At 43.0% G+C, this 22,543-nt stretch overlaps 1 protein-coding gene across 3 annotated transcripts; it reads right to left on the bottom strand.

Annotated features, from left to right (window-relative positions):
- LOC115784525 (supervillin-like) lies at window positions 1-21,590 on the bottom strand. 3 transcript variants are annotated; one of them, XM_030735780.1, is made up of 33 exons: window positions 21,482-21,590; window positions 18,656-19,144; window positions 17,545-17,703; window positions 17,255-17,434; window positions 15,463-15,497; window positions 14,587-14,648; window positions 13,563-13,708; window positions 12,547-12,772; window positions 11,814-12,394; window positions 11,431-11,551; window positions 10,481-10,540; window positions 10,301-10,363; window positions 9,760-9,834; window positions 9,578-9,671; window positions 9,399-9,482; window positions 9,033-9,234; window positions 7,117-7,283; window positions 6,899-7,018; window positions 6,691-6,827; window positions 6,230-6,377; window positions 5,896-6,041; window positions 5,581-5,756; window positions 5,109-5,253; window positions 4,524-4,842; window positions 4,271-4,422; window positions 2,940-3,042; window positions 2,656-2,863; window positions 2,433-2,566; window positions 2,195-2,350; window positions 1,630-1,770; window positions 1,437-1,549; window positions 462-617; window positions 1-227 (listed from the first exon to the last, which is right to left on the bottom strand). In XM_030735780.1, exons 2-33 carry the CDS (start codon window positions 18,919-18,921, stop codon window positions 138-140), a joined length of 4,965 nt encoding a protein of 1,654 aa, XP_030591640.1. In that variant the 5' UTR covers window positions 18,922-19,144; window positions 21,482-21,590; the 3' UTR covers window positions 1-137. The 3 variants fall into 3 exon arrangements, with proteins under 3 accessions (XP_030591640.1, XP_030591641.1, XP_030591642.1); XM_030735781.1 differs by lacking the exon at window positions 21,482-21,590 and adding an exon at window positions 20,224-20,272; XM_030735782.1 differs by lacking the exon at window positions 21,482-21,590 and adding an exon at window positions 19,352-19,429.
- Between the last annotated feature and the right edge of the window lie 953 nt (window positions 21,591-22,543).

Raw genomic sequence — 22,543 nt, 5'->3', positions numbered from 1 at the left:
TGTAGTTTTTATTATGCTGTGAGCAGTCCTTTGTGCAGAAACACGATGCTTATGTCCCCCGTGCCATCTTTCTTTCATGGCAGACAAGGAAGTCTCTGCTGCCGGTGCATCAGTCAGCCTCCACTTTATCTCATTGTCTAACAGAACAGCCCTTTGCTTTTCTTCAAATCAATTTGCTTCCAGCTTGGGAGGGAGGCATATTCATCTCTCTTCATTTCTAAAATGGTCTGAAACATAATTGAAGTGATTTATTTATGGAGGAGATAATGTAGAAATCAATTTTTAAAATCCAATACAAATGTGAACATTAAAGTTCTGGCAAAACTTCCACTCTGTATTTATCATTAGCTTATAAACATGGGAGCATCGTCTGTATTTTCATTCAGAAAATCTGGTGAGTGCTGAAACCTGCTGGTCAGAGGACATCACTGCACGCTGGTGCTGCTACTCCATCAGTGTACCTGAAAGTCCTGGTCAGACAGGTAGACCTCCAGGCGCTGGGGGTCCACTCCTTCAGGAAGGGGTCTCCGCAGCAGCTCCTCCAGAGGATACTGGGTCTTCATGAGCTGGGCCAGGGCGTCCTGCACCAAGGTCAGCTTCGCTCGCCCTGCATCACCCTGAATCACAACCAGGGAGGGAGACACGCACTGTGGTAATTTCCACAGTGCTTGAAGCCGGCTTTAAGGCATTTAACTCAGTGACTGAATATTTTTGTGTGACTGACACATGATGCCCTTTCTTGACTAATGACCACACTGCCAGGAATCAAGAGCGGGGGGGGGGGTTCTGGCCATAATTTGATTCTTGTCTTTGAGATGAAAGTTTTAAAACCACAGATGCTACTTCTGCAACTTAAATCTAAAATTCTGCTATAAATATAAATTAAAAAAAAAAAAAATCAACCATAGCTTAGAATATTTTTTAAAATTTCCCCAGTTTGACTTCACCACCACTCCACCCCCCAAAAAAATTATAGGGACAGTTTGTTTTTGTTTAATACACTTCAACAATTACTTTTTTCTACCCCTAAATATCAGTATGACTTATGAGTTTATACAATCTCTGTATCTTTTGTGCTGAACATAATTATCCCTGCTGTGATCTCGGTTAGCAGCTGCACAGCCTCTCCCCTGGCACTCTGTATGCAGGTGGTTGATAATAGTGGAGGAGGCAGAGGGATTAGGACTTGTTTTTCACATTTAGAAGAGTTGCTGCTGGTTGGCTAACTTATCCTAGATGCTGCAAGGACAGTTGAGATGCACATGATCATGTACATCTTGCTGAAACAGGATCCAGAGGTTCTTAAGCTAAATTATAATTTAGATTAATAGGACCCAAATTTACATTTAAGCAAATTACTTTCCCAGCAAAAGACACAAAAGTAGCCTGATATCAGAACTTAACTGCACTTCATATCTGGAATTTGGAGTTTGTACCTGTGTGTGAGGTTCGAGGCTTTTCTCCCAGTGGGGGAAGACATTAGTGAAAGTGAGAGGTTCAGCTCCCTCAAGGATGAGATATGCATAGGGCGGCCTTTTCTGGTTTATTTCTGGGATGCAGAGCAAAATAATACATTTTAAAAATGCATCACAAATCTACAGTAGCTTCACTTCCAGGCAGTTCTCCTACCTTTGCAATACTGCAGCGCTGTCTGCATGGCACACTTTCTCTCATGATGCCAGAGGCTCCAGGCTGAAGAGCTCTCTGTCTGCTCAGGCTGACCTCTCTGCCACAGGTAGACCTCCAGATGGTTGTCGAGCAGGAACAAGGCTGGCAGGCAGACAAAGAGGGAAATTGGGCAATAAAGCGGAATTACATTATATTGGGTTTAACTTTGATGTTCTGATTGGGGGGGTACAGGAAAGAGAAAGTTAAACAATAGATAAGTAGGGGAACTAATTTTCTGACCAAAAATTTAATCAATCTTTTTTCCTTTTAAATATGCATCAAATTTGCTGATGAAAACAATAATGTGGATAAAAGCATAAATAAATGATCCTTGCAAGAAATTTTCAAAGTGCTTCATATCAACTTATTATGTAAAGCAAAAGTCTAACTTTATATGTAACATCTTTATAAGCTGAAACATGGAGAAGGTTTACTACAAAAAGGACAAAAGGTGAGAAACTGGAAAGTAGACTTGAACATAAGAGCAAAACAAAATGAATTTAGCTTGTTTTGCGTCTGCTTTCACCTGGCTGTGGTACAGTGTACAGGCTCTCCTGGACAAAAGGCATTGCCATCACAAGTCCGGGCATCTGCATTGGACTTTGGAGCTCCTCAGCCTGGAAACTCCCAGAGGCGGCACTCAGGTGGAAGAGACGAGGTGTGAAGTTATACTTTCCTGGATCTGTCATTACAAAAATGCTGTTTCTTACTGTGATTTGAAGGCTTACAACGCAGAGAAAACCACAAAGTGTGTCGTTCTGCACCTTGCAGCATGCAGTCATAGGCCTTCCTGTCCATTTGTCCCAGTGCTGTCCAGAAGTCTGCCGGCTCTGAACCTTCCTCTACTACCTGCACCTTTACAGGGCTGCTTTTGCTGAGACCCAGCTCTGATGGACACCTAAAACAACGCACAAATATAAAAAAAATACTTACAAGCTAAAAAAGAAAACAGAAAAAGATGCTGCAGGCTTTTCATGTGTGACTTACATATCTGAGAGGACCTCCACCACCCTCTTGCCGACTTCCCTGGTGCTGCTGTGAGATTTACAACCACTCCAGAGGTATAGCACCCCCTGCTGGCCATTTAGCAGGACAACACAGCCTCTCGACCTCAGACCCGCACAGCAGCACTCGACCTCTAACAGAAAACCCTCATCTGGGAGCTCCCCTCGCACACAAAACAGACGCCAACCTGCTGATGTTTCAATAGTCATAACATTAAAAGAAGCAGCAAGGAAACTGGACTGAAAACCAGGCTGATTTTACTGCACCTGTGTTAGTGGACGCTTCCTCTCGCTTTCCCTTGTGAACGACCAAGCCTCCTTTGAAAAGCTGCAGGAAAGAGGGGGGTTCTTTCCCCTGAGGCACAACCACCTTCAAAAAACATACAAAAAAAAAAAATCGTAAACAACTACACACCTGCTGAAAATATCACCACCTACTAACTTCCTGTTACTGGTGCAATATTGTTTCATTATCCTGTAATAACCATTTTGTGCAATGATTTAATGCCATTGCTCAGTAAACAGGGCATTACAAACTAAGAGTGGGGGTGATAATATTAAAGGATATATATGCACTATGCTTATTTACCACATTTCCTATTAAAAATGGTTCACTTTCAAATGTCATATCCTTTCATGTCCATCATTGTTCCAAATGGTGTTCAGTTTTGTGGAATCTACTTGCAACGTTTTTTCCCCGTTGCTCAAAGGAACATCGTAATAAATTCACCAATGATGTGCAGATGCATCCAGCACAAATGACCCCCAACTTCTGCTACACTACGCAACAATCTGTTCTCAGCTTGGTCAAAGTGCGGGCAGGTTCTCAAAAGGCACCAAGGCAGAACTGGCTTCACCCCGGCAACAGCACTGACACAGGCACAGAGGTGGAAGAGGTATTCATGATCCTATTCCAGTTTGCTTTCCCGTCACACACATATAAAATGAGCAAATTATATCTCATACAAGGTTAAAAAAAAAACAAACAAACTTAAGTTTTAGTGTGGGTTGCAGAGATGCATGATTACAAAGTAAAATGACATCTACGTCTGTTTTTAAAATGGCAACACTTAATGCTTTGAATATTCGTGGACTTTTTAACAAGCTACTGTTCTTTGACATCTGTTCAACTTTTACTGCAATTATAAACTAACCCTATGCCTCTATTTATTGAAATATAGTTTATTAAACATTAACAAGTTTCAGTAGCTCTTGCTGGGTTTTTGTTGGTGGTGATGCTGTTATTATTGTATGTTTAATTATTTATGCATGTCTTTCCATTTGAATATGCCGTTTGGGCTCATTTTCCTCACCAATGCTGCTTCTTTGCATTGTAATAAAAAATACTTGTAATAAAAGAAAAGAGTTTAACTACTTACACACACTTTTGCTTCTGCTCTTTGTTTTTCTTAATTCGTTTGGATATACTTGCACAATAAAATGTTTCTATTAAGTGAAGTGCATGCATTCTTTTTTCCCATTTTACTGCACAATCAGTGAGGATCAAAACTAAGCCTTTCACAACTGTGAAACTGTGTACTGTTTACAGTTAACAGTGAACTTTAAGTCTTGTTTATGAGACAGTGATCTAAGCTTACCTGTGACTCTTCATGGTTCCTCATCCCGATGGAAAGGAAGGCAGCAGTGTCCTGTCCACTGACACTGGAGTGCCGGCCTCTCCACAGGAAGAAGGCAGTCTTTTCTTTTGGTACTGGATCCATACCACACTCATCTGAGCTGTCTGTGTCATCTATAACAGAGATGAACCATCATTAAACTGCATCAATCAAAATGTTGCCACAGAATCAAAAGCAGTAGTAGTTAAATTTGTAATTTTAAACGGTCACTGACCAACAGTCTTGATGCTGTACTTCCAGCGGATTACGTAGGAGTCTCCTTCATAAAGCTGCCCGTTGCTCTCCACGGGGATCTCACTGTCGTCGAACTCCTGGACGTGCCAGGTGTCCACTGCTACTGTTTTCAGCTCCATCTGACGTCCCTCCTCCAACATGATGACACCATGACCTCTCTGGACATTGACCCCAGCCAGCACAGTGTGGACCAAACCATCACCTTCTAAGGACTGACCTGACACTAGAGCTTGGGCATCGCAGGGACTCAGGAGGTCTGATGAAGAGGTGAGCGGTTGGGATGACTGGCCTGGGATGGACTAGATGAACAGCAGACACAGACTTTCAGTAGATTCAAAATTTTGTATTATTTGGAGATTGCATGTTTGGCTAGTTTCTCTGTACGTTTCTTGCAGGTAGAATCAAATATAATCATGAGGCGAGATGACTTACTTAATAGTGAGAACTCTCTTGTTTAATCAGAAATTAGGATGACCCAATTGTGGAAAGCCCTTTTATTATTTAATCAGTAAACGTCACTAGTAGCAGTTTCATTTCACATGAACCATTTCAATGTGAGATGTACCTGCATGTCATCCATCCCTGAAGCCGCTTCCTCTCTGCCTCCAATCTTGCACATCCAGTCCAGGAACTTCTCCCTGAACAGAGCTGTCTCGTTGTGCTCAGTGAGGACGCCGAACAGAGCCCAGCTGGGACGGCCTTCCCCTCGCCTGTGCACAATGTTGCATCATAAAACTGATACAAGAGCTAACACAATCATTAAACAAACTGCATCTGAAATAGAAAACGGAGTCTGCCTTAGTTGAGACGAGCTTTACAGACATCCATTCCCAAGACTTATTACATGCACTATATAAATATACACACTTTAAAAGCTGAAACCTCATTAAACTGTGAAAACCTGTTGAAATAAAAGAAATGAAGCCCTTTAAAGACTTGAATTTGACTGATTATCAATGCTCCTTTCATGTGGTGAGTAGTTTTTATTATGTATAATAAAGTATATGCAATTATTTTTATTGCCGGCAGTGACTTACAGCTGAATGCTGGGGTTACACTGAGTGGGATCCAGTGGGTTTACTTGACAGTTGCTGTAGTCATAAGCTCCAACCCACACCTGGTGAGTCAGCTGGAGAGCAACATTTCTCTTCCTGAGGGAAACATCCTGTCCAAGCCACAGATAGACCTCACTGCCAAAATCAAACACCAGGGCCTGGACACACATGACAGAGGCACATGAACAGTGTCAGAGATGAAGGTTTTTTTTCCCCTACAATCTAACATTTGAAGAACAGGGGAGACCAAAAAAAAAAAAAAAAAGGGATCAGGGAGCAGAGAATTGAGACTCAGACCTCAGAAGAGGCCAGCAGGGAGATGCTGGGGATGGAGGCCCAGGCCTGATCATGAGGCACCAATTTGTTCTCCACCAGCCTGTACACACAGTTGGACTCCACCACACCACGCTCATAGAGCTCATCCTCCTCTGGTGCACCAGCTCCTGTGAGGAAAAGAAAAACAAAATGCTTTTAAATGCTCATTTTACTCTTGTTGCAGCCTTTCAAGTCACACTGGATGGAAAAAAAAAAAAAAGAATTAAAAGGCAGAAAGATGGCTGTTCTATCCCTTTGTGTTCACACCAAATGTGTTTTTCTGAGATATATGAAAGGTACATGTTTTAAGTCCAACCTCGGTACTGTGTTCTTCCTCCCAGAAGGCTCCAGAAGTCTGCAGCCACACTGCTGTCAGAGTTCAGGCCCTCCTCCAGGTGGACAACTTGGGAGGCCAAACAGCCAAGGTCCCTCTGGCTCTGGATGATTAAAGCCAGCTCAGAGGCCTAGGAGGAGGGGAAAAAGGTTTTGAGTTCTACTGTGTTACAGACACATTTGTTGTCCAGAAATGTAAAACACTCATTGGTATATGTATGAAATGATTACATCATTTCCACTGTAACTTTCTAAGAGGAGTATGTTGCAGCATTTAACAGATGCACAGATGGTTCCTGACATTTGGGTGTGCAAATCAAACAATGGGAAATAATTTTTTAATCCTTTTTTCATATTTTGTATTATATCATCTCCCTCTTTACCCTTGCCCTGTAACTTAATGTATCATACATGTTATTCATTGCTCAATAATATTGTTGGCACCTTTGCTTTTTCTTGTCCACTGGCAAACTCTCCACTCCACAGGATGCAATGCTCCGGAGTGACCAGCAGGAAGCAGTCTCCGCTGTTCAGCGACTGCACTGAGGGCTCAACCAGGCGGACCTGGACATGCTGCCTACCTGTCATCACAGGCGCTGGTTAATATAAACACCACAAACAGATCACGCAGATGAGCCAAACCTTTCCTAACCTTTGATGTGAATTAGCATCAGGCTGCTGAAGGGAGGGTAAGACTGAGCCGTCTCTGCACCTGAGGAGGACTCTTCAGATCTGAAGGGGCATGAATCTGCCACAGATGAGTTCTTAGACTCTGTAGAGAGAACAAAAAACACAATATCAGGCAGCTGAGGAACAATAAAAGAAGGCAAAGTAAAAAGAAAAGGAAGAAAACAACATAAAGCGACTTACCTTTATCTGCTTGGATCCTCTCCTGAGCCGATGAATTGACTCTCTCTCCCATGAAGTCCTGCCTGATGTCGTCTCTGGCTGCGAGAGCCCTCAGAGGGTTTCTGGAGCCTTGAGTTCGACGGGACGGACGCACCGACCGCCTGTGCTCCGCTACTGCTGAGGTCAATCTGCAAACAAGCACACACAGATGATACAGAGCAACTGAGGATATCAACTGTGTGTGAGAATATAAACTATTGATTCATTTTTAACACAGTAAGTATGTATAAAGCTGCTCAGAGAGAGACTTTAAGCTTACGTGTGTCAGAATTCAAAGAATTAAATAAACAGGAACACTTTGAAAACACATCAGATCTATAATGATATGGACTGAATGTGTTAGGAACGAAAGGATGCCACATCATTGGATGGCAAGTGATGGAAGGTGATGATATGAATGAAAATGACACCCCGTAAATCAAAGTGAAAAAAAAATGATGCAGCAGGCTAGTCCATTTTGCTGAAAATTAATTGCAGCAAATCAAAACTGGTACTAAGTAATTTGTGTGGCCACCCCATGCTTGACAACATCAGGGCATGCTCCTAATGAGATAACGGTTATGCCACCCCAGACCATAACTGACCCACCACCAAACGGTGTTACAGGCAGCATAACGTTCTCCACGGCTTCTCCAGACTCTTCCACATTTGTCATGTGTGCTCAGGGTGAACCTGCTCTCATTTGTGAAAAGCACAGGGTGCCAGTGGTGGAGCTGCCAGTTCTGGTATTCTATGGCAAATGCCAGTCGGGCTCCACAGTGCCAGGCAGTGAGCACAGGGCCCACTAGAGGCCGTCGGCCCTCAGGTCACGCTCACGAAGTTTGTTTCTGATTGTTTGTCCAGAGACATTCACAGCAGTGACCTGCTGGAGGTTATTTTGTAGCTCTGGCAGTGCTCATCCTGTTTCTCTTTCCACAAAGGAGCAAATACTGGTCCTGCTGATGGGTTAAGGACCTTCTATGGCCCTGTCCAGCTCTCCTAGAGTAACTTCCTGTCTCCTGTAATCTCCTCCATGCTCTTGAAACCGTGCTGGGAGACACAGCAAACCTTCTGACAATGGCCGCATTGATGTGCCGTCCTGGACTACCTGTGCAACCTCTATAGAGTCCAAGTATCACCGAAGTATACCAGCAGTGACACTGACCCCAGCCAAATGCAAAACTAGTGAAAAAGCAGTCAGAAAATAAATGGAGGAAAAAAATGTGAGTGGCCTCCACCTGTAAAACCATTCCTGTTATGGGTGTTGTCTCATTGTTGCCCCTCTAGCGCGCCTGTTGTTAATTTGATTTACACCAAAGCAGCTGAAACTGATTAGTTAAGTAGCAGCTGCTACTTAACTAACCAGATCAATATGCTTTAATAAGTTTTACTGACTTGATGCTACACTCTGATTAAAAAGTGTTCTTTAAAAAAAAAAAAAAAATGAGCAGTGTATGTCCTACATCATTTAATATATGAATGAATAAGGAAAAATGGTAGAAAAACAGAACTCTTTCAGAAAGAAAAAAACTACAAAGTGTACATGTAGCTGTGACCACAGACATGATTCAGGCATCTTTGACAGCCTACTATGAGCCATTTTTAAATGAGACACATGTTTTTATCTGTGTATTCTAAAATTAAATGTCTTGCAAGTTATTCTTGCCAGGGCTTTTTTTTTCAGTACACATATCAAAAATTAGTTATATTCTTCTGCCTGAAGAGCCGTAGACATCAGCCCCGGGGTTAATGAAATCTATGACTGCTATTTTTAGAGAAAAAGATGTGAGATATCCAACACCTCACATTAGAGAACTAAAACATAAAAACTACATCAATTACATATGAATTACAAGGACTCAATCCAATCTTGTATTTGCAGTAAAAACTGAGCTTACATGGGTGTGTTGGTCTGGCAGAGGACACCCAGGTCCTGCTCATTCTCTGAGGCTTGCCCCCCAACACCTTGTGGTGGGGGGCAAGCAGAAGAAGGTGACCACTCACAGTAGAAACCTCCATCAGACATGTTTGGTTCATCAACAGGAGTCTCCTCCTTTACCTCCTGAGTAGCCACCATGGGTGAAGAACTCTGCAGAGCCACTGGGGGAAAGAAAAGCAAACTTTAAAATATTTGGCTCCTCAGTGAGCTTTTACACTTCTGGGGTTGTCCACATGTTGATCAGTCTATGACAAAAAGCGTTGCTAAATAAAACAAGCATTGAGGCCCAACACAGGTTTTTTTTGTGGACTAAAGCTGTTCTGACCTTTATTTTTGCATGACAGAGCATCAGTGGAGTGTCTCCTGTTGTGGGAGACACCATTTCTGTGTGATTCACCAGATTCAAGATCTAGAAGTTGCAAAAACACACACAAAAAAGTCAAAAAGGCAACATATACCCACAAGAACTGGAGTAAGAACTGGAGGATAAGTGAGTAAACTTACCCATCTTGGTCATGCTTCCAGCCTCCTGCTCTTTGCTTTCCTGCTGTGTTTTCATTTCTCCGACTTCAGTCATCTGAAGTTCAACTCCTTTAGCCTATACAGCCAGAGAAACACACCTGTTAGGATACAGATGAGCTTCTCTACACACACACACGCACACACATACAAAAAGTCTGTGTCACCTTATGTCTCCACTGAGGCTGAGGCTGATTATTTGTAGGAGAGGACACTTCTTGTGCCTCAAAGGACAGGTTGGTCTGGAGGTGAAAACAAAATACAGGAGAGTTCAGTTTTGTATTGTAAGGCACTGAGAGTGGATTGCATAGTAGGTGTGTATGACTTTGGGGAGTCAAATCAAATTATAACGCATTAACTCTGCAGTTTGCACAATGCGCATATTCTTCTCTACATTAGAGTCAAATCCGATACAAAAAAAAAAAGACATGCACAAAAAGAAACATATGAAATGATGCAATTTTCATGACCAAAATAAACATCTGGCATCCACACAATTAAATGGAAAGTGTGAACTGAGATCATAATTTTCAGACAAAAAAAAAAAAAAAAAAATCACACTGCAGGTGACAGAATCGGCACATCAGCTGTTAAAAAAAACAAACAAAAAAAAAAACACATCCACCTGAATCTGTGAGGCACAAAACTCTCACTTCATACAAAACACTCAAACAAATCAAACAGCCATGCACCGGCTCACACAATTACCTGATTAAAACACATGATATATTGGGGCGTACTGATAGAATAGACAGAGGCAAATACTGGCTCCTGGGAGAAAAGAGAAGAGGGGTAGGCTGGAGATGTTTAAAGCTATTCAAAATCTAAAAAGGGCTGCAGTTTCATAATAGAGAAGAGGGAGGATGGCTTTGTTAGTTTGATTCTTACCCAGCACTGTGGGCTGTCATTCTCGAGATGAGGGTTCTCTGACTCTTCCTGCACATGATACTGTAGAAAACAGGGAGAAATTCAAAACAAAAGTAAGTGTTACCAGAAATTTAAACCAGAGACAGAAATAAAAGGGAACTAAGACAACAATTAATATACAAGTCCCACACATGAGTACCCACACAGTGTAAACATGGTGAAGCTGAGATCATTTAATAGCCAAATAATCAGTGTGTTTACATTCCGCATCATGTAATAAGACAGTCAAACCCATCTCAGTGTATACACACTAACTGGACTCAATATATTGCTCAGTAACTCCAGTCTGATCTCAGGACATTTATCACATACCAATTCCAGAGGGCTGCAGCTAAGAGAGGCTGTATCTGGTTTCAGTGGTATGACAAATACCCAAATGTAACCACAAATGTAACCTCTGCCTCGACAGAAGCGTGAACCCAGCAACCTCGAAGATGCAGAGAAGAATTTTCTCACTTCTATTCTAGAGAAATAAAGAAACACTGCAAAAAATATGCAACGCTCTTATAAGATTTTCTCAGGCCAGATTCTCAATAACGATAAAGTAAAAATATCCCAACAGCTGTGACTGAGTTCAGCATTCAGCAACTGATCCTTAATTATTCAAATCATTACGGTTGCACAACAACTCTATTTTGGGGATCCTTCTGCTGCAGGTATTTATCAAACTCACCGGAGACACTTTTACAAACACCGTGTCAGTACCTGGATTATTGGGGAGTCTCATTAATCTGACACTTCCAGCACCTTAAGCATGTAAACTGCTTTGAAACTTTGTGACAGTTTAATCTAAAAGTGTGCCTGCTGGCAACCCCCACATTAGCTAGTTAACCTTGTGCAGAGAAGCTGCTGAATAAGATGGACACTGAAGACGTGAAAACCCTCGACATTAACAGGGAGACGTATTTTACCTCGCTTCTGCTGTGGTTGGTCGTCTCCTGCAGTTCAGGATCTACTGCGGTGACCTGGACAACTTTTATAGCTGCGGTTTCTTCATTCGTCTTCCTCGTGCTCTTTTGCTCTTCCTCTTGCCTTTTAAACACATTACACAGAGCAGGAAGTATAAAATATATCAAAGTACAGCAACAAAATGCCTACAACTGCTAATATTTTTGGTGAAATCTCTAAATAATTTTTAGCATCTAATTTACAGATGTCACAGTAATAATTTACATTTCAAAGATTTCAGCAAACTTGTCCTGTATGCAGCCTGTATGTCAACAGCTTGACTGTATGAAATAAAAAAACATTTACAGTTCATATCAGATCATGTAACTTTATTTACATGACTTACTTGGCTCTTCCATTCATATCTAAGCTGTTTTTCTCAGAGGAAAAGCTCAGTTCATGCTTTGTCTGGCAGGAACCCTCCTGCTGAGGAGCATCCTGTTCTGACGAGGCTCTGATTGGTGTGCAGGCAATAGTTTCCCTCCGGTTTCGAGCCCTCTGCCTCCAGGGAGCAGCAGTCAGAGAGCCTCCCTCCACACCCGAGGCCTCTCGTCTGTCTCTCCGTGGTGCTGCAGAAATTTCCTCCGTCTCACTTCCATCTTTGCTCCCATGTGTCACTGCTTCTCTAAAGCTTCCACCATTCTGTTCGTGGCTGTGTGGGGCATCTATCTGACTGGCTTCTGTCGTGCTCCACTCTGAGCCTGCAGAGCGGCTCTTCTTCAGGATTCCTTTTAAGCCTGGTTCAGAGTCATAGCGCTGTGGGCCCTGCTGAGTCCGGCCAGATTCTCCGAGTCCAGTACCAGCGTCTGGTTTGGGCTGTGAAAGACGCACCTCACTGGGTTTCAGGTTGACTGACGAGGCCTGCTGTCTGTCAGTTAGATGAGGGGACAAACCGAGGGCAGGAAGCTGAATAGGACCTTTCTGAAGCTAGAAAGAAGCAAAATAAGATCAATTTTAAATTTACTTTGAGCACAGCAAAGAATTGGAGAAAGAGAGTAAATGAACTTTGCAATTAATAACCACTAATGTCCTTTTTCTGGTCTTTGAAAATTCCCCTTTATTGTTTTCTTTCTACTCACCAGACTGACCTCCTCCACAGTGATGGGCTGCGTGCGGTACCGAGCCCCCTTTTGTCTTCGTCTCTCTGGGGGCCCGTCAGCAGGCCCAGCCCCCTCCCTCCCAGGCAGGGACAGTTTGTTGAAGAGGGCCAGCTTCTCACTCATGCTCAGCTTGCAGCTCTCATCGCCGTCCTCTGCCTCGGCCTGCACAGAGTGGACCTCGACCGGAGGTGAAGGTTTGGGAGCGCTGAAGTGGAACATCGTGACGCAAAACATCAAAATAAGAATTCATGTGTGATCAAATTTTTATTTGTGTTACAGATCTCACTGTGGAGAAAACAGTGGGTGCCATGTTTCTTCATTCCCATGAACACATACACACACACTATTTTTAGTCAGTCTGACAGACATTGTCCTGCTGCTGCTACTCCCTACAGCACCAAATGTGTAACTGAAAATAGCCCCCTCTGAATGTAACATTAATTCTGTTTGAGTAACAAACTAGGAGTGACTCCAATATGGTTTCCAATTGTGTCATCACCTAAAACCATCCATTTGTGACCCCTCACAATGAGCTACAGCACAGCGGGACATGGCACTCAAACAATCCTGAACAGAAATCTATGAGAGAAATCCATAACAGCAAAGATTAGGGCTGTCCCGCCCCTCCCGCCAACAAGCCAATCAATGATTCTTGATTGGCCTCAAACTGATGTGACACGTTAAAAGCACTTTGCGCCTTGAGGCAACTGTTTGTTGTGATTTGGCACTATATAAATAAATTGAATTGAAATAAATTCTTTGTGCCTGGTTTCACTAAACAGAAAGGCCAGGAAATATGATTCCTGACTGTTTCAACCATGTGGTGGTGGTATATATATGGTATATTTTTTTTGTAAAAATAAATAAATAAGCTGTGTTGCCTCTGCGAGCCATAACGAAGCTGTAGTGTCATGAAGTAACTTGTTGGGGGGGGGGCATCCCCTCCCCCCTAATAATTATGTAATTTTGGTTTGGTAACACTACATCTCTCCTACCTGATTGCTACCATTTCTTCGCAGGTGATTGGCTGTGTAAGAAAGCGGTGGTCATTGCCACGCCGGTTCCTGCGTTCATGAGAGACGCTGCTTGAGCGAGGCTTGAGGAAGGCCGAGGCCTCAGGGGCAGAAGACTTCTCCAGCTCCTAAAGAGAAGGATGCAGGGAAGACACTGATATATAAAAATCAAACAAACATATGTTTGAACACAGTCTTTGATGCAGGTGGACAATAACACTCAGGTCAAATAGCAGCCTCAATCAACAGCCTCCACCTGCTGAATAAATAATGGAGACCACAAAAAAGGGAAGTAAAAAGTCCCCTCAAAATGTCCCCTGTTCCATTTGTAAAAAACAGATGGAGGGAGGGAAGGCGGGTCGGATGGCTGGTGAATAAAGCAGTGAGCTCTAAGGTGCAGCATCTTGGCTACTTGCTACATGCTGCAGGTCACAGTGTAACAAGAGACCTGCTGGCTTCAGTTACCTCCCCCTCTTGCCTCTACAGAGCAGCAGGCTAATTATACCACAGCTGCTGTGGTTGTTAATGGTAATACAGTGTCTGGCACATTTTCACCTGATGCCTTAGTGCTGTTAAGTGTGCCTGAACTGAAATGTTGGAATAATAAAAAAAAAAAAAAAATCCACAATGAAATTCATCTTCTGTATGAGACTAGAACTTAAAGAGCTTCAGGTTTAGACTGCCACATTATAAATGTAGCCTTTCCTTTAATAAGCACTAAATAAAACGCTGTAGTATCAAACCAAACAGCGGATCCAAGGAGAGCACCTGTTTGACCATCCATATTCCTTCAGCAGGACCAGGTAATGTTCTGCATGCTCAGCACTCAGACTGTAAGATGAGCAGCTGAGGCGACAGTCGATGATAGAGGTTTCTCTTTAGCTGCTCAGTATATTTCTTTAATTTAATACTGTATAGTGATTGCATTTATTCTGTCCAAGCAGGTAAGCAGGTAACCAGCAGCAGTAAAGACCCTGTTTCAATGCAAAGACTGACGCTAACTTACTTTAAATAGAGACATCTTGGCTGCCACACTCATTTTGGCTCTGTCATCTGTTTTTACGTCTGCTGTGGAGAAAAAAGACAAACCATCATTTGAAGAAAAACATGCAAATAAAAGCTTTTTTCATTCGTTAAACATTTTGCGTGGTTAATAGCAGGAACGAGAGACGGTGCAGTTTCTCAGTGGGCTGTGCTTGAACACACTGTTGTACTGGTATTCATTATTTCCATAATATTATTTATTATTTCCATAATAAATAGCAAAGTGGAAAAGACTATCTAAGTCCAGGAACTGGAGATCTCTCTGTATTGATGATAACTGTCAGTAAATTTACTAAAATCAATATGGTCAATACTTAAAATCATATCAATAACTGAGTAATTGTTCTTTTTGTATACTTCTCTACAGTTATGCAGTCCTGTGAAAAACTAAGTGCACTCTTACTGCTTCAATAGGAATTCTGCTGTTTCTCTCTCTGTGGTGCAAACTCTCAGTGAGTCCATCTTTAACGGAGGGGTCAAGAGTTAGATGGACATAACATCGGTTCACTGGCCACATGGTTTGTGAGACAAATCTGTCGTTACAGAGGAGATTAGGCATTGTGATCCTCTAAATATAACCGGGTTTATTTTGTGAGCCATTAAATTAATTTATGGAGGCAACTGTGCAAGTTGGATGCCCTTGGCAAGTATAAAATATTATGCACAGTATTTTTTGTTCATACACAGAAGAAAAAGTTTATTCGGTCACTTTTTACCTCATGTAGGATATTAGGTGTAAAATTTCCCTGTTGCAATCATTTTCACTACCTTCTCAATCAGGCAGCATAGCGCACAGAAATAACACATAATGGCAAAGTCATGCAGGACAAAGCTTTACCTTTGCTGTTCTCCTCGTTCTCTGGGTCTAAGAGTCTAGAAGAATGAAAAAAAGTCAAAAGATGAGGTCACTGTACAAACAGGTTGGTGCTCATGTGGTTATCAGGATCTGGATCAAGCTTTATATTTACAGCATGTCTTTGTGCTTCCATTTCCAGCTCAGACAAACACGCTGTTGTTTTGCATGCTGGGTAAAGCAACACTGTGCAGGTTATTAAGGAGGATAAACTCATGCAAAACACACCGCCCATTGGTTTTTTTATGTAAAGCTGCTGTACATGCCTCACCTCAGCTGAAGCGTTGGTGTATTTTTTTGTGGGGAAGAAACATCTAGTATAATTGAAATGTAAGTAAGTGTTTGCTTTAAGAGCAAAGTTGTAGTGCTGTATCATGAGGTAAGGCTGCTGTTTTGTTCCTAACTAATGTGAATGAGTTTCTAAGTTCCATCCATCCATTTTCTACCACTTATCCAGGTTTGGGTCACAGGGGCAGCAGTCTGAGCCGAGAAAGTCAGACTTCCCTCACCCTCACCACCTCTTCCAGATCATCCAGGGGGACACCGAGTCATTCCCAAGCTAGCCAAGGGATATAATCTCTCCAGCAAGTCCTGGGTCTGCCCCGGGTCTTCCTCTGGTAAGATATGCCTGAAACAAGGGAAGTGCACAGGAATCATCCTAGGCAGATGCCCAAACCACCTAAACTGGCTCCTTTTGATGTGGAGGAGCATCAGCTCTACTCCGAGTCCCTAACAAATGACCAAGCTCCTCGCCCTCCTCAAGCATTCCTTCCACTGCCTGACTATTTCCTCAGTTGAGGTCAGCAGCATCCCACTAGTACAATGTGAGCAGAACACCGCTTTCCCCTGCTGAGTCAGCTGACGGTTTGCAAGAATCGCTTTGAGGCCGACCAAAAAGGCCTGTTCCTTGGTCTTACTGAACTCCTCCCACATCAGAGTTGTTGTGTCAGCCACTGCCGGTATCTGTCAGCTGTCTCTGGAGTCCCACAAGCTAACCAAGCCCAATTAGATTCCTCCTTCAGCCTGATGGCTCCCTTCACCTCAGGTGTCCACCATCTGGTTCTGGGAATACAGCCACCTCAGCAATGGAGGTACAGGACATTCAAGTCCACTCGGACTCAATGTCACCAGCTTCCCTCAGAATGCAATCAAAGCTCTGCCGGGTTCACCCGGGTTTAGATTGGGCATGCCGTTCCTCCTAATCACACCCCTCCAGGACACACTCTAGTTGCCCAGGTGAGTGTTGAAGTCCCCCAGCAGAACAATGGAGTCCCTAGATGGACCATTCTCCAGAAGGTTGGGTGCTCTGAACTGTCATTCGACACATAGGCACAAATGATAGTCAGGACCCATTGCCCGACATGAAGGTGCAGGGAAGCAACCCTCTCATCCACAGGGGAAAACCCCAGCATGCAGGCAGCGAGCCAGGGGCATACAAGTATACCCATCCCCTGTGGCACATGGATTGTCACTTCTCTGGTGCAGAAGGAGTTTGAGCTGGTGCGTGAGGTTAGGCGATATCAATTAGCCTTAATGCACATCTCGGGGTCTGGAGCCAGTTTCCTGGAGAGGGGTTGGACCCTGTTCCACTCTGGAGTTGTCCTAGGTGAGAGGTATCAGGCAGGAGTAAGTTTCTAGGTTTTGTCATCAAATGTTAGCCATACACTCTTTTAAATATATGAAAATGCTGTAAAGCAGTCCACCACAAATAGAGTCTTCTTTAGTAACCACACCAGTTATTTTTTTTTTAATCATGCCCACAGCAAACAGCCCATACCCACTGCGTTCCTCCATCTCATTGGCAGTGATTGGCTGTGTCCTGAATCGTTCGCTTGTTTTTCTATTACCACCTGACGCACTAGGGAGGTAACGCTGAGGGCGTCGCCGACCACCCTCAGAGCCCAGCTTTACAGCCAGATCCAGGGAGGATGTGGCTCGCCCAGCATCAGAGAAGCTACTATCCACACAAACAAAGTAGCAGAGGTAAGAAGGGGAGAAGATGCTGAGATGAAGATAAATATTAACACACAGTGACAGTCTGGATCACACACATGCAGGCGACCCTACACTTTCTCAGGCTGCGCTCCACTCTCCGTCTGCTGCAGAAGGGCACTTCTTAACTGGCCCACGGACACACGAGTGTGGAGCTGTGGGGCATCAAGTCCATGAGGGACAACGGGCTCCTCCACACTCGCCAGCAGGCTAGCAGAGTCCTGGCAACCCTGCCTGGAGGTGGGGAATGAGTGAGGGGAAGGAAGTGAGATCGCAGGAATGGGGAAAGTGACATGAGAACCGCAAAATACAATTTTGAAACAGTTTATCAAAAGGTTGCCAAAAAAGCTGCAACTTCAGTCAAAAGTGCAGTGATACAGTTGAGATGCACTCAGTCTGTTCTGCTTCATTAGTGGTCAGGAAAGTAAAAACAAAATGCAAAATCCAACTAAGTTTAACAGTCCTTGCTGGGACCCACTGATTTAGACCACTCAGTTTTAATTAGCAACAAAGGCCACAGTGCAACTGGTGAAGTCAACACCCGGTGCTGCTGAAGGTTTCAATGGAAAGGTCAGGAGAAGAGTTGGTTTAAATAGTAGAAGGACAGACTGCCTGGATTCAGTGTTCCCATACAAGTCTGTACTATTGGGTCTAAAATCAAATGAGCCCATTTTCATGGCTCCAAAGAAGAAAAGAACCCACCTGCAAATCTAAACCATCTACACTATATGCACCCTCACTGTCATCTGACTGACTATTAATATGATGCCACACACTGTTCTTAGCAGTTACCGTAATACTAACTATTTAAAGCATTTTAGGACAACATTTACAAGCTCGTCAAGGTCAGAAAGCTGTGAACAGGCGAATAATATCAATGATCATGTAACCAGAATTGGGCCTTTATTGGTTTTTGAGTAAATAAGGCTCAAAGCACCTGCTCCCCTGCACAGGCCACAGCAGGAAGATAGTACTGTATCTAAGGTCACTGAAAAGGCTTGTGTTTCCTGTGTGTGTCCTGAAGTATTAACTGTACAACACTAAGACTTTGGTGCATGCCATCAGCCAAATTTCTGTTATTTTTTAAATTTAAAAAAAATGACAATAAGCCATGATTGAGGCATTCTTCCACAAACTGTCATCGACCCAGTCTATGACATCATCGTTCAGCCCCGACATGGCTCACCTTCTCAGGCAGCTGGACTCAACAGGAGCCTCTAATCCATTTGTAACACCCTGTGTTCTTCTGTTCACTTTCTCACTGAGGCCATCCGAGTTCAACACTCCTCCATGTGCTTGGCTTGCTGGCTCATGAACGTTTTTCTCATCCCTTCTTACCCACTTGGAAGGAAGCTCCTCAGTGCTGCCATAGCGCTCGGCCAGTTCTCGCCTCCTCTCAGCCTTGTAGCGAGCAATCCGCTCTGATCTGGGCTCCAGGACAGCGTTCTCCATCGCAGAGGGACTCAGATGGTTCTCTGCTCCGCAAAAAAGGATTTAGGAACAAAAAGCAGGTGGGCTGTTCTTCCTCCACTGTTCAGCTAAGGCACAACATGAGAGCCAAACCTTCTTCCAGTACAACTTGGATTCCATGAGCTTCTTGTTGCATTTTTCCTCTCAGATTACATTAATCCAAGGTTAAAATCCAGTCTGTTCCACAGTGAATGAGAAATTTCTCCTGAAAGATGAAAAAAATTAATTAAATAGGAAAGAAAACTACATTTCATGATACATTACACCAGTGCCCTTCAGGCACCCTTGAAAGGTCAGAGGCAACACTATGGAGCTTCTTTACCTACTAGCCAGCACTTCTCCTAAAAGTGCGTACATCGAAGTCTCATTAAAGACTTTTCTTATATTCACGTCTATGTAAGATGACCCATACCAGCTTGTAGTGCCATGCAGGAATCTCCGCTTGCACTGAAACTCAACACCGCAGCTCAACTCCTCTCCAGGTCCAGGTTTTGATGGCGGTTTGCAGTTTACTATGCTGAACAGGTCACTGTTTCTTTTTCAAACTCCATCACCGATTTTATTATAATATGTCAAAATGATTTGTATCAAATTTGTTAACACACATACAGTACAGTGACCTACTTGAATTATAATATTTCCAGACAACAAGGAAACATATACAAGAAAGTGAAAGTCCCTGTTGGCTACATGGTTGCAAACAACACTCACAAAGCTGAAACAATATTCTAATATCGCACGATGCCCATTTAGAAAGAGCAACTAACTGTCAGCTAGGTTCACCAATGAGTGCCTATGTGTGCTCACAAATATATACACAAACATAAATGTGTGTTTGCACATGTGTCTGTGTGCTTTCCAAAACAGTGGACATCAGCATTCCTGGTGCAGGAAGCACAATGGAGCGGGAACAAAGCGGTATGAGCCACAGACTTAGTCCGCCAGATGGATCAGTGTCAGAGCTCAAATGGTGCTGGCAGCAGCAGAGTTCAAAAAGTAGAAGATGCAACTTTTATTAATAATTTGTGGGTTTCACTGCTACTCTACTTATAAAGAAACGGAGTGAGCTGACAAAATAGACGTCAAGTTTAAGATAAAGTGAAGGCCACATTGTCAGCAGTAAGGTGTAGAGTCAAAATTTCCATGCCGCAGAGAGCTTTAATAAGCGCTCTTTAGATGCTGTGATCCCTGCATGAGACAACCGGCCGAAGGATTTGTGTTGTCACTTCTTAATACACGCACATATCCTTTAAACAAAGAAGCCACCACAGAAAACTCACCTACCTGTACAGACCTGGAAAGAGCAACACTCAAGTATCCCCAGTCACACTGATGCCACTCTCATGTATGTTTTTGTAGGGAAAACATAAGTAAAAGTGCCAAGAGCGATGGTCACGTGACAAGCTGGAGGATTGTCGATTGGAAGGGAGAACACCACTGAGGCTCAGCAGGGATCATGAGCTCCTAATCCACTGACACTAGTTGACACTGGCTTGTAATACAGACTGTGGATGAGCACACAGCACCAATTCTCTACCTCTTGTCAGGGATCTGAACTTCGTGCTATAATATTCAAATGAATAGGTGATGAGGGTTACAGAAACAGCCTCTAATTACCAAACTGAGGCAATAAATGCTTATCTCTCAACCATGACTTTCTCAATAGCAATTAAACCGCAAAATTCCATAGCCAGTAAAAAACTTAACTTATTTGTTAGTATTTTGTGCAGAAAATGTTTATCATACCACAATAGGCCCTTAGGGCCCCAGCAGTAGCAAAGTAAACCAGATTAAATGCTGGCCAAGGTTAAGCCTTAAACCAATTACACCTGCCCTGTTCATCTACCTGCCCCAACCTCATCAAACGAATCTCCATAATTCAAGGGCAAATTCTCAGAGGAGCAAACCAAAAACAAAATCTACAACTGGATGTTTTAAATTAATATCAGCAGCAAAAGAACCTGTCAAGCTTTTGCCTGTATTAGAGGGAGAGAAGAGGAACAGCAGCTTTCTCACAGCCTCCTTCTGTACCCACTATAAGCCACTCATCAGCTCCTCGTGAGATTTAATCCATGACTCCTGTTTTTACATTATAGACTCACATTATGGCAAACTCCTCACACTCAATATTTAAAATGATATAACAAAACTCATGTATTGTCTAAACAATTCAAAATAGAGTAACAGCCTACATACCTAGCTTCCAAAGTACCGGACAGTGAGTTATTTCATTTACTTACGGAAATCAAATATTAAGGTTTAAATTAATTCCGATGTACACTCCCGCAAAAATAAAAGCCGTGCGTAAATTGTGTGTAAAACCTGGTGACACCGGAAAAGATTAAACTGCTTACTCTTCCACATTAAATTTTTTTACTCACAGGTCATGCAAGGAGACTGGACACAACTATAACCATTCCTCCTAATGTACCGAACAAGGTGGCAACAAGTGACTTGCGGTTAAATGTTCTCCAAGCTGTCTCCTGCTAAGATTTTGGACTGTTGGATAAAGGTAGAAAAAAAGCCTTACATTTCTACTTACATGCACTGCTCGCCCCCGCGCCCTCCTCAGCCCCGGCGGTTCCTCCCCAATGATCTGTCGTCGCAACCTGTCGCTCCAAAAGTAGTCTCACTCGCAGCTGTGATGGTTCTCCGTATTAAGGGGGAAGAGTATAAATAGATGGACGAACCGGGGGACGGCCCTTGCACTGTGCGATCCGCGAATATGACCGCCGAGAGACTCTTTCAACGTCGAGCTGTTTTTCTAAGCACGGCTGCAGCTTTTAAATGCGCTCCGAAGCCTCTGAGTCCCTTCGTGTCGGGACAATTTAAGAGATTACTATTAGTGGTTAGTTTATTTATTACTAAGTTATTATTTTAATTATGTTTTACATTGTGTCGACATGATACAACCCCCCCTGTTAATTACTACAAACCAACTGATTGCAATAAACAAAAACTGTATCGTTTTTCAATTGTGTAATGAAAAACTCCGCACACCCTGATTTGCGCAATTCCATCCTTAATTAACTGGATCAAAGTGAAAAATAAAACAACTTATACATATAAATGAAAAATATGCTTATTCGTAATTATGTGCATTCATTATGGCTCGTATGGATGAATTAATCTTTTTTTTTTCTTTTTTCTATTTAGTAAACTGACAACATTGTCTATTTGCCTCTTGTTTATGGATATTCAAAACATTAGCACAAACACCCCCCAAAAAAAAGAACATCCAAGAGAGGTGAAAGGCTGAGATCTCACTGCCAGGCACAGAGGTGACTATTAAAAGATAAAACTTCAAGGGTCTCAATGAGGGTCTGAACCAGCCCACGCTGTCATTCCCCCTTTTGCGGTCTAACCCACTGGGCTCCAGAGTACATTGTCATCCTGGAACATTTTGTTTCCCCTCAGGATATAAATGTTTCATAGGCTAAATAAGCTCATTCAGGATAATATTGGTTTGCAGCAACTCTTCCTCTAAAGGGTAAAAGTAGCCCCAAACCATGCCCTGCATGGTAACATGGTAGGGGTCAAATTTTCAGGGTTTTCCTGTAACTTGTCGCCATTGTGAAACATGGAAAGGTGAAATCAGGCTCCA

This window comes from Archocentrus centrarchus, chromosome 8 (assembly GCF_007364275.1).
Source record: "Archocentrus centrarchus isolate MPI-CPG fArcCen1 chromosome 8, fArcCen1, whole genome shotgun sequence".
Taxonomy (NCBI): Eukaryota; Metazoa; Chordata; class Actinopteri; order Cichliformes; family Cichlidae; genus Archocentrus; species Archocentrus centrarchus.
This window is presented reverse-complemented; position numbering and strand designations above follow the sequence as displayed.

Coding starts and splice junctions, on each gene's coding strand:
- LOC115784525 (XM_030735780.1), bottom strand. CDS start 18,921: ATGGAGAACGCTGTCCTGGAGCCCAGATCAGAGCGGATTGCTCGCTAC. Junction 14,649..15,462: donor GAACGAGGAGAACAGCAAAG/GTAAAGCTTTGT, acceptor TTTTCTCCACAG/CAGACGTAAAAACAGATGAC. Junction 9,835..10,300: donor ATATCATGTGTTTTAATCAG/GTAATTGTGTGA, acceptor TTTCACCTCCAG/ACCAACCTGTCCTTTGAGGC.